Source organism: Oncorhynchus kisutch, linkage group LG30, assembly GCF_002021735.2.
Source record: "Oncorhynchus kisutch isolate 150728-3 linkage group LG30, Okis_V2, whole genome shotgun sequence".
Taxonomy (NCBI): Eukaryota; Metazoa; Chordata; class Actinopteri; order Salmoniformes; family Salmonidae; genus Oncorhynchus; species Oncorhynchus kisutch.
In genome coordinates this window covers 9454130-9470468 of record NC_034203.2, presented here as the reverse complement: position 1 = coordinate 9470468, position 16339 = coordinate 9454130, and the positions used below count along the sequence as shown (strand labels likewise).

Here is a 16339-nt window from a genome sequence, read left to right as displayed (position 1 = left end):
TAGGGAGCTGTTAGACGAGCCTCGTCAGGCTTCTTACACCCATAGAAGTAGGATAACTAGCTATCTTAAGATGAACACACTTACTGTGTGGCTCTGGATAAGAACGTCTGCTAAATGACTGAAATATTAATGCAATACTCCCTCATCATTGTGAAGTGAAGAATGCACTGATATCTTACAACTCAGAAAGCGCCGTACTCTGTAGCTACTTACATAGATAGCAGATCAGAAGTCACAGTAAAAAAACTCACTTGGAGTTATGGGTACACTCATAAGGCCATCACAATGATTAATAGTCGGGCCACAAGGCTAGCCCGCTGCTCACTTACGGTTTGCCCCATTGTACGGAAGACACAAAGACGCCCATGTCTGGTAGTAGGCCTGTGACGATCTGTAGGCCAGCAGAAGGACACAAAGCCTCTTCTCCTCCCTCCTTTCTCCTAAGCAAGGCTCCTTCCACCATCCTTTATGGCCATCTCTGTCTTCTTCTGTTATCAGAGGGATGTGGGACTGAATGGGCTCTGTGGTTGGTAAATAAATTCAGTGATTCAGGGGGTGGACAGTTGCAGCCGTGTTAGCGTTTGTTCGCAGCCTTGTTGGAGGGACGGGCCCCGCCCCGGGCCCCTTTGTCTCCTCTGGTCCCTCGACAGGTTAGAAGTCAATGGAGGGCCTTGTGTTCAGGCGGCAGGGCAGGGATGGGGCCGCCTCTCACATGGCGTTCACATAGGGGGAGGACAGGCTGGTATCACTGACACTTGTTAGTGTGGGGCCACACAGCGCTGTAGGTTGCCCCCCCATAAGGCTGATGGTTTTTAGCATTCTCCCCCCTCCTAATTGTTAAGGCTAGAGCTGGCCTTTGGGTAAACTGATCTGCACTTAGGGGCCACAGTGAATGATTGCAGTATGTTTTCCACTCTCATTTTACACCTCCGACTCACAATAAAAAAAAAATTGTCAAGTTTTAATTTGGTAACTAAAACATTGCATTAAACCAGTTGGCATCATTGTCCTCATGCTGAAAACGTTCACAGAATGGGCAAAATAACTGTTACATTTTAAATAGATGGGATGGGACATTACCAATGGCAAGTTCCAAATACTGCAAGTAGCGTTGCAAATCAAATGTTATTGGTCACATACACATGGTTAGCAGATGTTAATGTGAGTGTAGCGAAATGCTTGTGCTTCTAGTTCCAACCATGCAGTAATATCTAACAAGTAATCTAACAATTTCACAACAACTACCTTATACACACAAGTGTAAAGGAATGAATAAGAGTATGTACATATAAATATATGGATGAGCGATGGCCGAACGGCATAGGCAAGATGCAGTAGATGGTATAGATTACAGTATATACATATGAGATTAGTAATGTAGGGTAGGTAAACATTACATAAAGTGTCATTGTTTAAAGTGATTCAATTTTTAATTATTAAAGTGGCTAGAGATTTGAGTCTGTATGTTGGCAGCAGCCTCTCAATGTTAGTGTTGGTTGTTTAACAGTCTGATGGCCTTGAGATTGAAGCTGTCTTCAGTTTCTCGGTCCCAGCTTTGATGCACCTGTACTGACCTCGCCTTCTGGATGATAATGGGGTGAACAGGCAGTGGCTTGGGTGGTTGTTTTCCTTGATGATCTTTTTGGCCTTCCTGTGACATCAGGTGCTCTATGTGTCTTTGAGGGCAGGTAGTTTACCCCGGTGATGCGTTGTGCAGACCTCACTACCCTCTGGAGAGCCTTGCGGTTGTGGGTGGAGCAGTTGCCGTACCAGGCAGTGATACAGCCCCATAGGATGCTCTCGATTGTGCATCTGTAAAAGTTTGAGTGTTTTTGGTGACAAGCCAAATTTCTTCAGCCTCCTGAGGTTGAAGAGGATCTGTTGCGCCTTCTTCACCACGCGTTCTGTGTGGGTGGACCATTTCTGTTTGTCTGTGATGTGTACACCAAGGAACTTAAAACTTTCCATCTTCTCCACTACTGTCCCGTCGATGTGGATAGGGGGGTGCTCCCTCTGCTGTTTCCTGAAGTCCACGATCATCTCGGTTTCTCTAATGACTACCTTGCCTGGTTCACCAACTACTTTGCAGACAGAGTTCAGTGTGTCAAATCGGAGGGCATGTTGTCCGGTCCTCGGCAGTCTCTATGGGGGAGCCACAAGGTTCAATTCTCGGGCCGACTCTTTTCTCTGTATATATCAATGATGTTGCTCTTGCTGCGGGCGATTCCCTGATCCACCTCTACGCAGACGACACCATTCTGTATACTTCTGGCCCTTCCTTGGACACTGTGCTATCTAACCTCCAAACGAGCTTCAATGCCATACAACACTCCTTCCATGGCCTCCAACTGCTCTTAAACGCTAGTAAAACCAAATGCATGCTTTTCAACCGTTCGCTGCCTGCACCCGCACGCCCGACTAGCATCACCACCCTGGATGGTTCCGACCTAGAATATGTGGACATCTATAAGTACCTAGGTGTCTGGCTAGACTGTAAACTCTCCTTCCAGACTCATATCAAACATCTCCAATCTAAAATCAAATCTAGAGTCGGCTTTCTATTCCGCAACAAAGCCTCCTTCACTCACGCCGCCAAACTTACCCTAGTAAAACTGACTATCCTACCGATCCTCAACTTCGGCGATGTCATCTACAAAATAGCTTCCAATACTCTACTCAGCAAACTGGATGCAGTTTATCAGAGTGCCATCCGTTTTGTTACTAAAGCACCTTATACCACCCACCACTGCGACCTGTATGCTCTAGTCGGCTGGCCCTCGCTACATATTCGTCGCCAGACCCACTGGCTCCAGGTCATCTACAAGTCCATGCTAGGTAAAGCTCCGCCTTATCTCAGTTCACTGGTCACGATGGCAACACCCACCCGTAGCACGCGCTCCAGCAGGTGTATCTCACTGATCATCCCTAAAGCCAACACCTCATTTGGCCGCCTTTCCTTACAGTTCTCTGCTGCCTGTGACTGGAATGAATTGCAAAAATCGTTGAAGTTGGAGACTTTTATCTCCCTCACCAACCTTAAACATCTGCTATCTGAGCAGCTAACCGATTGCTGCAGCTGTACATAGTCCATCGGTAAATAGCCCACCCAATTTACCTACCTCATCCCCATACTGTTTTTATTTATTTACTTTTCTGCTCTTTTGCACACCAGTATCGCTACCTGCACATGACCATCTGTTCATTTATCACTCCAGTGTTAATCTGCAAAATTGTAATTATTCGCCTACCTCCTCATGCCTTTTGCACACAATGTATATACTCTTTTTTCCAACTGTGTTATTGACTTGTTTATTGTTTACTCCATGTGTAACTCTGTGTTGTTGTCTGTTCACACTGCTATGCTTTATCTTGGCCAGGTCGCAGTTGTAAATGAGAACTTGTTCTCAACTAGTCTACGTGGTTAAATAAAGGTGGTTAAATCTCCTTTGTTTTGTTGACATTGAGTGTGAGGTTGTTTTCCTGACCCCACACTCTGAGGGCCCTCACCTCCTCCCTGTAGGCTGTCTTGTTGTTGTTGGTAATCAAGCCTACCACTGTAGTGCCGTCTACAAATTTGATGATTGAGTTGGATGCGTGCATGGCCACGCAGTCTTGGGTGAACAGGGAGTACAGGAGAGGGCTCAGAACACACCCTTGTGGGGCCCCAGTGTTGAGGATCAGCGGCGTGGAGATGTTGTTTCCTACCCTTACCACATTGGGGCGGCCTGTCAGAAAGTCCAGGACCCAGTTGCACAGGGTGGGAGCAAGACCGAGGGTCTCGAGCTCAATGATGAGTTTGTAGGGTACTATGGTGTTAAATGCTGAGCTGTAGTCAGTAAACAGCATTCTTACATAGGTATTCCTCTTGTCCAGACGGGTTAGGGCAGTGTGCAGTGTGATTGCGTCGTCTGTGGACCTATTGGGGCGCTAAGCAAATTGGAGAGGGTCTACGATGTCAGGTAGGGTGGAGGTGATATGATCCTTGACTAGTCTCTCAAAGCACTTCATGATGATGGAAGTGAGTGCTACGGGGCGATAGTCGTTTAGCTCAGTTACCTTGGCTTTCTTGGGAACAGGAACAATGGTGGCCCTCTTGAAGCATGTGGGAACAGCAGACTGGGATAGGGATTGATTGAATATGTCCGTAAACACACCAGCCAGCTGGTCTGTGCATGCTCTGAGGACGCTGCTAGGGATGCCGTCTGGGCCGGCAGTTTCACTCACGTCGGCTGTGGTGAAGGAGAGTCCGCAGGTTTTTGTAGCGGGCTGTGTCGGTGGCACTGTATTGTCCTCAAAGCGAGTGAAGAAGTTGTTTAGTTTGTCTGGGAGCAAGACATCGGGGTCCGTGACGGGGCTGGTTTTCTTTTTGTAGTCCCTGCTATATTCCTCTCGTGTCTGAGCCGTTGAATTGCGACTCTACTTTGTCTCTATACTGACGCTTAGCTTGTTTGATTGCCTTTTGGAGGGAATAGCTACACTGTTTGTTTTCGGTCATGTTTCCGGTCGCCTTGCCCTGATTAAAAGCAGTGGTTCGTGCTTTCAGTTTTGAGCAAATGCTGCCATCAATCCACGGTTTCTGGTTGCATCACATTTTTTTTCATGGGGAAAATTATGTATTTTCTTTTTGTCTAACCTAAACCAAGCAGTAATGTACTGACCATGGTACCATAGGCTTAAAGTGACCGTTCACTCCAAAAACAAAGTTTGTCAGATGTTGTCAGACAGAAAAATGGGTCTATAGTGAGAAGATGAGTCCACATCCCATGCCATCAATTGTGTAGATTCAGCTACAGTACATGCTTCAACCCCAAATTAATGGGACAGATAGTCAGTTGATTCTGCTCATTTTCAACACTAATTTGGGATTGAAACAGATACACAAACATGGCATGTTGACTAGGGCTCCTCTCAACATTTTAACTTTCATTTCAGAATGAACTTTCACGTTTAACTTGCACAACCGCTTACCAGTGACCATTCTCCCAGGCTTTAAGCATAACATGGGAACAGTGGAAAGCTGAGAGGGTAAAGAGTTACAGAAAGAAAGAGTCAGAAATAGCAACAGACAAATAGATGGGGGGTTGACAGAAAGAGACAGAAAGCTGACAGAAAACAACGCTTGGGGACCAGAGTGGATTTAGACCCATGCCTGAGGCCTAACTGTCATGAGAAGATGAGAGTTGCCATGGCCACCGTGGAGCCACCCAGCAAGCATGTGAGAACGGGAGGCCGGGGGCCAGAGCCCAGGCCTAGTGGCTCGCATGCACTAACCAGGGATTATGTGCATAAGTGATTAGACACTAAGCCAGCAGGTGAAGAAGGAAGGGAGGCCTGAGGACAAGGGCATCCTTCAGGACAGCTCCCCCAAAAGAGCAGAGACTTTTTCCCAAGTGAGGATGATCTCCCATGTGAAGGGGGCTCGGGTAGAGGTCCTCGAGTGCTGAAAGGGCAACCCCAGCAGCCGCTTTCACAGGGTAAGTGGCTGAAATAGGGGTCTTGTGAGTCATCGTCACTGGTAAGAATGGCCATCTTCGCAATAATAAATCCCTCAGCAGACACACTCATGGATATGGACTTGGATGTGGCCTTGCAGTGACTTGGTACTGGCTGGGTACTGCAATCAACAGACTCAACAGAAGCTTCCATTCCAACAGTGTGGTACATGTGACATTTGGCTTGTGGTGTAGCTGAATAACAACCATATCGCCGAAAACAAATTCCAAATAACCAGTTTTAAACATTCGAAAGTTGTTTATGCGTTACGAATCAGTTCACATAATAACCATTGCTCTGCAGGAATGCGTTTGAGCAATGACGCACAAAGAAATCAAATTCCATAGAGATAAAGACATCAGAGTTAACCAGAACCTCCCCCAACACCTTTCAGGACTGTGGTATTCCTGAACATATTAGCATGTAAATACACTTAGAAACGTTGACAATGCAGCGAAATGCATATAATCTACATGTTAACTAGCGCTTTAAGGAGTCGCCACAGTTGAATGTGGTTCGAGAAACACTTTCCTGTCTGGGTTTAAAAAAAAATCAATTTGATGAGGGGAGGAGGACCTCTATTCCAGGGCCGTGCACAGACCTTTCAGAGGCAGGTGCTCAAGATGTTTACATTTTTTAGCATAAGCCTATTTATTACTCCAAACAAGTCACTCATCACAAATTGTAAGCAAGCTAGTTACAGCGCTTCCTAAAAAAAAGAGGCAAAAGAGGGTAGGCTATGAGCTGATCATTGATATGTTTGGCATGTTCCTTTACGTTAGGTTAAATTACATTGGTCTATCAGGGTGATAGGGGTCGTACAATATAACACGACTTGTAGAGTATCCTACGTCTTGATCGTTTAGTATGATATATTACGGTTGACTGCTTTAGCATGATATATTCCGTTTGACTGTTTTAGGATGATACACAACGTTAATAAAAGGTTAACTGCCTTGCTCACGGGCAGAACAGCAGATTTTTCCACTTTTCTGACTCGGGGATTCAAACCAATGACCTTTAGGTTACTGGCACAACACTCTTTAACCGCTAGGCTACCTGTAGACCCACTGGTGTTTGGCAGATATACAGTACCAGTCAAACGTTTAGACACACCTACTCATTCAAGGGTTTTTCTTTATTTTTACTATTTTCTACATTGTAGAATAATAGTGAAGACATCAAAACTATGAAATAAAACATGGAATCATGTAATAAGCAAAAAAGTGTTAAACAAATCAAAATGTAATTTAGATTTTAGATTCTTCAAAGTAACCACCCATTGCCTTGATGACAGCTATGCACACTCTTGGCATACTCTCAATCAGCTTTAACTGGAATGCTTGAAGGAGTTCCCACATATGCTGAGCACTGGCTGCTTTTCCTTCACTCTGCGGTCCAACTCGTCCCAAACCATCGCAATTGGGTTGAGGTCAGGTGATTGTGGAGGCCAGGTCATCTGATGCAGCACTTCATCACCATCCTTCTAGGTCAAATAGCCCTTACACAGCCTAGAGGTGTGTTGAGTCATTGTCCTGTTGACAAACAAATGATAGTACCACCATCCAGAATGCTGTGGTAGCCATGCTGGTTAAGTGTGCCTTGAATTCTAAAAAATATCACTGACAGTGTCACCAGCAAAGAACCATCACACCTCTTCCATGCTTCACGGTGGGAACCACACATGCGGAGATCATCCGTTCACCTACTCTGCGTCTCAAAAAGACACAGCGTTTGGAACCAAAAATCTCAAATTTGGACTCATCAGACCAAATAATAGATTATCACCGGTCTAATGTCCATTGCTCGTGTTTCTTGGCCAAAGCAAGTCTCTTATTATTATTGGTGTGCTTTAGTAGTGGTTTCTTTGCAGCAATTCGACCATGAAGGCCTGATTCATGCAGTCTCCTCTGAACAGTTGATGTTGAGATGTGTCTGTTACATTTATTTGGGCTGCAATATGAGGCTGGTAACTCTAATGAACTTATCCTCTGCAGCAGAGGTAACTCTGAGTCTTCCTTTCCTGTGGCGGTCCTCATGAGAGCCAGTTTCATCATAGCGCTTGATGATTTTTGCGACGGCACTTGAAGAAACTTCCAAAGTTCTTGAAATTTTCCAGATTGACTGACCTTCGTGTCTTAAAGTAATGATGAACTGTAGTTTCTCTTTGCTTATTTGAGCTGTTCTTGACATTATATGGGACTCTGTCTTTTACCAAATAGGGCTATCTTCTGTATAGCACCCCTACCTTGTCACAACACAACTGATTGGCTCAAACGCATGAAGAAGGAAAGAAATTCCACGAATTCACTTTTAACAAGGCACACCTATTAATTTAAATGTATTCCAGGTGACTACCTCATGAAAATGGCTGAGAGAATGCTAAGTGTGTGCAAAGCTGTCATCAAGGAAAAGGGTTGCTACTTTGAAGAATCTCGAATATAAAATATTATTGGGTTTGTTTAACCATTTTTTGATTAGTACTTGATTCCATATATGTTATTTCATAGTTTTGATTTATTATTCTACAACGTAGAAAATAGTAAAAATAAAGAAAAACCCTTGAACGAGTAGGTGTGTCCAAACGTTTGACTGTTACTGTATATACCTTTTAAGCCGATGAATGCAACTACGACATTTGACCTTGAGGTGAGGAAAAATATTTCAGGCCTACCAGAGTCACTCCTATAATCTAACAATATAATGCTTATCTTTATACAAAATTGTTGGATTGAAAATGAGAGAAATGTACGCCTTTATCTGTATAGCAGACGCCAGTACCCATTTGACAAAGAAATAGATGTCGGTGTCGTAGCATGCAGCCAGAAAATCCCTCTATATCTCTGGGGCTAAGCCAAAGCTTATCTTCCTTGATTTATTTATATATACACACACACACACTACTGTAAGAAAAGTACATTTTGTTTTGAAAGAAAAGCACATTTCCGGGATGCTGGCCTTCTAGGCAGAGTTGCAAAGAAAAAACATATCTCAGACTGGCCAATTAAAAATAAAAGATGGGCATAAGAACACAGACCCTGGACAGAGGAGCTCTGCCAGCATCCTGGAGTCGCCTCTTCACTGTTGACATTGAGAGTGTTGTTTTGCGGATACTATTTAATAAAGCTGCCATTTGAGGACTTGTGAGACGTCTGTTTCTCAAACTAGAGACTTTAATGTACTTGCCCTCTTGCTCAGTTGTGCACCGGGGCCTCCCACTGCTCTGTCTATTCTGGTTAGAGACAGTTTGCGCTGTTCTGTGAAGGGAGTAGTACACAGCGTTGTACGAGATTTTCAGTTTCTTGGCAATTTCTTGTATGGAATAGCCTTCATTTCTCAGAACAAGAATAGACTGACGAGTTTCAGAAGAAAGGTCATTGTTTCTGGCCATTTGAGCCTGTATTCGAACCCCAAAAATGCTGATGCTCCAGATACTCAACTAGTCGAAAGAAGGCCAGTTTTATTGCTTCTTTAATAAGGACAACAGTTTTCAGCTGTGCTAACATAATTGCAAAAGGGTTTTCTAATGGAACACAGGAGTGATGGTTGCTGATAACAGACCTAGGTACGCCTATGTGGATATTCCATAAAAAATCAGCCTTTTCCAGCTACACTAGTCATTTACAACATTAACAATGTCTACACTGTATTTCTGATCAATTTCATGTTATTTTAATGGACAAAAAAGTAGCTTTTCTTTCAAAAACAAGAACATTTCTAATTGACCTCAAACTTTTGAACGGTAGTGTATGTTCTTAACATTTTGTACACTTAGTGTGTATATGTATACTGTATAATGGTGTGAAATACACAGTATGGACAGTAAATGAATAGAAAAGGTGTGTAAAGCAGTAGTTATATAGGATGAGCCTTGACTAGAATACAGTATATACATATTAAGTGGGTAAAACAGTATGGAAACATTATTAAAGTGACCAGTGTTCAATGACTATGTAGAACAGGGGGGTAAGAGGGGAATGTTGGGGAATAAGAGATTTTAAGTTTAGGTTTGACATAAATTATGACACCAATTAAAGTCCCAAAATGTTGAAGTACATTTAAAAAATCTGATATTTTACTTGGTGTCACTTTAAACATGTTCACATAGTAACACAGCCATTTTAAAAGTGCAGTGCTTTTATCTAACATGCATTTTTTTGTCTTACAGGAATTATACATGAAAAGATTGTTGAAGTCTCAACCCATCCATTAATGTTAAGATATCCCCTGTCTGATTCCCAGTAGATAGATAGCAATAGGAGACGTCTCTTGGCCACTTGAAACCAGTTCCTTCTTGTTTGGGTAGTGACTCACTTTGCCAAAATGGCTGATCAGATTTTCAAGCCTGACATCTTGAACTGACCCTATCAATCAGGTTTTTCGAGTTATTGAGTTTATCGGTGGTGGGGGGGGGGGAGGATCTTATGACATTGCCAGCAGTAAGAGTTGAGTTCTATTTACAAAAAGACAAGGGCTGTAGCTTTCAAATTATACGTGACTTTCTATTTTTTTAACAAAAAACATTTTTGGGGGGTTACCGCCCAAAACTCGCCAGACCCTGTACCGTGTCCAAAACAACCACTAAGAGTTTAACTGGTTTAACAGGCTCCCGAGTGGCGCAGCAGTCTAAGGCACTACATCTCAGGGCTAGAGTCATCACTACGGACCCTGGATTGATCCCAGGTTCGATCACGGGCTGTATCACAACTGGTCGTGATCGGGAGTCCTATAGGGCGGCGCGCAATTGGTCCAGCGTGGTCTGGGTTAGGGGAGGGTTTGGTCAGGGTAGGGCAGCTGTAAATAAGAATTTGTTCTTAACTGACTTGCCTAGTTAAATAAAGGTTAATAACATAAATAAATAAAATAAAAAACGAGGTAGCTTGCTACACACACTTGACAGTTGACCCACATCACAAGCAGTGCATGTTTGGATACCGGGCGCTCAATCTCCGTACAGGGCAGATTGGAAAAAGGCACAATCAGGTGGACGGGAGCTCTGTATAGTACAGATCAATGAAGAGGGTGGGGGTGGTGAACTTGACGACGTCACTACAACTTGGGGGCAGTTGGTTCAGAACAACAACAACAAAAACTGTATACAAAAATGACAAGTTAAACCACTACCCAAAAGGGCACTTGGCAAAGGGGAAGGAGGTTGGGAAGTACCCTATCTGTGCACATGCCTGCTCAATTTCCTTTGAAAGGAAGGACCTAAAGTTAAATAAGACTGAAGTCTCATTGCCTTTCCTCCAAGTTGAAGTTCTCTAAATGCTGGCTTTTTAAGATGTAAAAGAGGCAATCCGGGATCTTAAGCACAAAATATTCATAACATATTGTATGAATTGAATTCGTAACATATCGTACGAAATGGATGACGTAGTATACAACTGGATGACATAGTACACACAAAACAGGGACCAGTTTTGGCTCATGAGCACCACTTTCAAAACTACTGGCTGAAATTATACAAATGTTCTGGAGCATCGCTATAAGGCTAAAGGAAGGTGACAAATGGTGGCTTGTTGTGGTCCGAGGAATTGCAAAATGCCTGTTGCTTCTTTCATTATGCCACAAGACTGTTAGCCCTTTGAGCTAAAGCCTAGACATTGCTCTAGGAGCTAACGCAAGTCCTCAGGTTTCAGGCAAGGTTACTCACCATGTGAGCATGTCTTGCTAACTGAACCAACCCTGTTTCATTAGGATTGATCTCTTCGCATCTGATTATCATAGAGGGTTGGAAAGAAATCCCACAGAGTTAAAGAAACTGGAAAACACAACCTTTGTTTTCAATCGCTTTTCTTATCTTCTGGAGCTTTAATCTTATAGCCTCTCCTTTTCATCCCCGCCTCCAATCAATTCTACCATATTTTTGGGACGGATGGTGACCATGGAGACCAGTGATTTCCCATCATCAAGCCTCTCCCCCCCTCCCATTCCCGCTATTGATACCTCCCCCTTTTTTTTGTCCAAATAAAACAAAGCGTGGTGCTGAATGGGCTCTGAGGTAGGTAAATGTATTCAGTGACATCAGCCAGGACGATTCTATTCTGCCGGACTCCCTGTACCATTTGTTTCCAGCCTTGTCTGAGGGCCGGACACTCTGTTGGGCCCATTGTCCCCCGTGTATTCCACACAGGCCCGCAATTAATGGAGGCCTTGTCTAAGGCTTCTGGAGCAGAAACTTCTGCTGGGGAGGGGGACAAAAGGCGGGCGGGCAATAGCCAGGAGTTGCTATAGGAGGCCCCCCCCTCTTTAAGAGGTTCTCAAAGGGAAGAGGTGGGGAGAACAAGCGGAGGCCCTGGTGAGATGTTTAAGTGATCCCTCTGTCCCCATCTGGCTGGCCTCGCTCTCTGTGTCACACAGCCCAGTTAAAAAGGGACGAGTCCCGGGATTTGGTGATTGAGATGGCCATTCCACAGTCGATTTGCCTTGGCATGATAGCAGTGGGGAGAATATGTAGGGCGGTCCGTCTCAAACCAGATGAACGTGGAGGTTAGTGTCAAAAATACTGGCAAGTGGCTATAAGCAAACAACCCAGGGTGCTGTCTTTGTTTAAATGTAACGTTACGGACACAACATGTCAATCTTCATCGCCAGTCATTGACGTGAACAAAGCGCCATACTGGTTCGGGGGAATGCGGTCAAGTAGCAATATACTTTCTTTAAATATTTCCACAAGGTCCAAGGTTATCCTAATCTGTGCCGGTCCAACTCAACCGCCCTTCTGTTATGGGTTGTTATCAGACACTGTTTTCCCTCAATAGCTTTCAAACCCCCTCAAATGGCGACCTGAGCCTCTGTTCCTCTCTCTCCTCTGTGTTTCCCACACTGATACTGATCTGGAGTGTGCCATAAAGCACCGTTATAGATCACGGTGCACAATAAAGGCACGTCTCCAGTCGGACCAGCAGGCTTATTGAGCATGGAGCTGATTAGGGGCAACACATCGCCTCCTCCCCTTCTACCCTGCATCCTCCCTCTCCCTGTTGTCTTGTCCCAGAACCCTTGTTTGTGAAAGGAAGAAGAATTGTATTAATGAAAATAAACAGGATCCCCTCTGGACACCTAAATCTTCACAGTAAACGATGTAGCCTTTAGAAAGGGCGCTCCAATGCTGTTCCTGGAGAGGTAACGTCCTGTAGGTTTTTTCATTCCAACCCTAATCTAGTGCACCTGATTCTAATAAGGAGATGGTTTATCAGCTGCGTCAGGTTAGTTATAACTGGGGTTGGAGTGAAAACCTAGTGGAGGGTAGCGCTCCAGGAACAGTGTTGGAGAACACTGCTTTAGAAGATACTCACAGAGAAAGGCCCCTGTGAGAATCCTCTTTTCAGCGTCGAATCCTGTTTCGTGAAAAACGTACAACCGTGGTAATTTTACACACTGGTGTAAAACATTGGACATGAATAGAAAATCCATGACGACTATTGGCTCATTTTCGTGTCCACAATTTCTTATGTGTTTTTTTGAGGTCAGTCTTTGGTGCGTTTATTTATGTTCATATTGTTAAGAAAGAATTTGAGGATACAGATGACAAGTTTCTTCCGCGATATGGGACCATACAGACCCTGACCTAGCCTCGGGGTCATTTGAGCTGAAAGGTATTAGGAGCTTTAGAAAGGAGACGTTTAGGGCGCCTGAAGTCTGTCAAGAAAGTGAGAGTGAGAGCAACCTGGTAATCTTCTCCTCTATGGTGACAGTTCATGCCATCTGCATGCTAAGACCGAGATGTGAAGGTCATTGAGTACAACATCAGTTGTCAGTCACATACATGTGATGGTAGTTTACAGAATATTGTCTTTACAGACACGATGACCTAAAAAAAAAACGTATTTATTTGGTGTACTTTAAATATGCTATTTAATGTTTAACATACTAAAATAAACAGAGAGTGTTTTGAACATTAAAACAAACTGTTTCTATTTCATTATGAACTACTCACTTTTGGATCAATTAACCTGGGCTTAAATTGGAGTCCAATTCAGGTATTTATTTAACTTTAATTGACTGTTACTAATAACTAAAACCTTCATATTTCAGCAACACATTTTATAAAATGTAACCTGTTGTATTTGTTGATCAAATATAGAGATGTAGGATCTTAATCTGATCACTTTTTTGTTGCTGAGAATTATCCTGCAGAGCAGACATAGTGTATTTTCATTTGTAAAAGTCTTCTGAAGTTTGCAATTTCCACTCTAAAATGTTAGACTTGATTTGCTATAAAGAAAAATGTAACAAACCCTACCGAAAAAAAATCCATTAATTATAATCCACATAATAATTCACATTTCCTGCTGCTGCAAGATCCTTTTCCTGCTGTAGCACACTGGCTCAAATTAAGATCCTACATCTGCACTGCCCTACCAAGCAAAAAGGCAGTAACTGCTCATAGCATAAAATTATTTGATTTACCTTAGTTTCACAGTAACTTTATGCAATTACTGCTAGCATAACCCAAATGTTCTCCAGAACACAATACAATAGAGGCAGGATACTTGTCCACATGATTAAGCATGCATTTCATGTAAGCAAAAATTACATTTACTAATTTTCGACCAAATGAGCAGTTACTGCCTTTTTGCTTGGTAGGTCAGTGCAGTAGTGTGCTGTGGACCACTGTCTCACACACAAGACACCAGATAGCCAATGCAAGGCCTCCTTACACGAGCCAACCTCATCCCTGGCAACGTGTCCCGCGCGCTCATTGGTAGAAAGTTGCAGTGGAAATAAAACTTTGGGACATTTCACACGAGCCGTTCGCGTGCAGCCTTCTCTATAAATACGACCGGGGGTGAAAGTAACAGTGTTGACTTGTTATCAACACCGCACTGATAGGACTTTACCTCAGCTATAGCCGCATTATAATAAACGCCTAGAACGAACTGCGTTGGTCAGAAAAAGTGCATAACCGGTGTTTGAATATTACTCAATAGGCTGGACTTTCTCAATAGTGGGACATTAAAAAGGATTTGCTTAAATTGGCTGGACGATTGTGGGATATTAAAACTTGAAGATGCCAGCTGATATTTTGGAGAAAACATCCCCATCCTCTGTCGCAGCCACTCCGTCGAGGGTCAGTGGAACTCCGGATAAACCAAGGACTACCTCAGAGCACAGAAAGGTACAAAAATACACCGAAAGAAAACTATTGCTTTTTATATGTCAATTGTTTTGTTTTTCATTATTAACATGTTTTGTGTTTTAAGTCCTCAAAGCCAATTATGGAGAAGAGAAGACGTGCGCGAATCAATGACAGCCTTGGTCAGCTAAAGACCCTCATCTTGGATGCACTAAAAAAAGATGTACGTTTTTTTATATGGCAATTACCATATTCCATGTAGACATTTATGTCAACGACATATGCTTATATCGTTATGGACTGGAAAGAAACTCAAATAGATTATTAATCATGTGTCATTTTCTTCTTGATGTCTATTTAGAGCTCGAGACATTCGAAGCTCGAGAAGGCGGACATCCTTGAGATGACTGTGAAGCACCTTAGGAATATGCAGCGTCTCCAAATGACTGGTAGGTTTTTTTTATTTATCTCTAATTGATTACAGTCATTCTAGACTTGCATAAATATAATCTGGCTGTGCCCATTTGGCACGCACCGCAGTTCCCACGGTCGTATATTTACCCAAGTTTACCAAAGCTATTGATAGACCTACTTAGTATTATATAATTCGATTGTAATGATTTTCTGAACAATATATCCTCAAATATATGTTTTTGACTTTACAGCAGCTATAAGCAGGGATCCATCAGTCTTTGGCAAGTACAGAGCGGGATTCAGCGAATGCATGAGTGAAGTCACCCGTTTTCTGTCCACGTGTGGAGGGGTGAACACGGAGATCAGGTCTCGACTTCTCAGCCACTTAGCCGGCTGTGTGTCACAGATAAACACCGTAAACTTCTCAACTCAATGCCAGATCCCCACCTACCCTCCGCATCCATTGCTTGCCCAAGCCATTGCGCAAATCCCAAATGCATCTCCTCAGTTAAATGGAATAATGCCTTGCAAAAGTGGCTCGCCTATCAACCTCACATCAGAAATGGCAAAATTATACAGTGGACTTCAGATTGTGCCGGGGACGACAGATGGACAATTCGCTATTCTGATTCCAAGCGTGGCTCTTACGCATACGAGTGCGCCAAACGCGATACATGGCAATCCAGCACTTGCGGTGCCTGTGTCACTTGTTGCGCCTCCCGTCACCGCAGACTCGGTGTGGAGACCATGGTAGGGTCACTGCGTGCATTAAGGACTTTTACGCACGATGACGCATTTTTTTTTACGGGAAGTATTCCGTCAGATATGACTTTTTAAAAATATTTTCGTATAGGCTGTTCAAAGCAAGACTCAAAAGTGATGTTTACGCACATGTTATTCTTTGATGGAGGATACAGTTCACCGTTCCATTATTATTATTTTTCTATTTGTAGGTCAGTGATGTCATGAATATGTGTTATTGTTGTGATGCTAAATGGAAAATCAATATATTCTTTAAATGAAATTGAAATGTTTAACACCTCCAACTGGTCATATCTTACTTACATTAAAAATAAATAATTGTCTATCCTTGCCCTAGTGATGTGCTGTGATTGATGACCCTATCAAGGCTTATTTAAACCACATAATGAGATTCGTATCTCGAGCTATGCATCGAGCACAGGAAAGCTCCCAACTACTGTCAAGCAAACTCCTCAGGTACTTCCATATCTGAACATCTACCTTCCCATCCAACATCACCTCTGAGCTATCATTGATCGATGCAGGAATTCTAACTCTGATTTAAGATTCAAGCCATACAGGCTACACCAAACCCATTGACATGTTCTA

At 43.2% G+C, this 16339-nt stretch overlaps 1 protein-coding gene across 1 annotated transcript; it reads left to right on the top strand.

Annotated features, from left to right (window-relative positions):
* The first annotated feature begins 14300 nt into the window (after positions 1-14300).
* Positions 14301-16071, top strand: LOC109875077 (transcription factor HES-1). The gene is made up of 4 exons (XM_020467237.1): positions 14301-14617; positions 14703-14798; positions 14937-15024; positions 15241-16071. The coding sequence occupies exons 1-4, from the start codon at positions 14510-14512 to the stop codon at positions 15741-15743; spliced, it is 795 nt and encodes a 264-aa protein (XP_020322826.1). The 5' UTR covers positions 14301-14509; the 3' UTR covers positions 15744-16071.
* The last annotated feature ends 268 nt before the right edge of the window (positions 16072-16339 follow it).

Excerpts from the sequence above, each read along its gene's own strand:
- LOC109875077 (XM_020467237.1), top strand. The coding sequence starts at position 14,510 with ATGCCAGCTGATATTTTGGAGAAAACATCCCCATCCTCTGTCGCAGCC. Across the intron at positions 14,799-14,936 it reads TGGATGCACTAAAAAAAGAT|AGCTCGAGACATTCGAAGCT; the intron begins GTACGTTTTTTT and ends ATGTCTATTTAG. Across the intron at positions 15,025-15,240 it reads GCAGCGTCTCCAAATGACTG|CAGCTATAAGCAGGGATCCA; the intron begins GTAGGTTTTTTT and ends TTGACTTTACAG.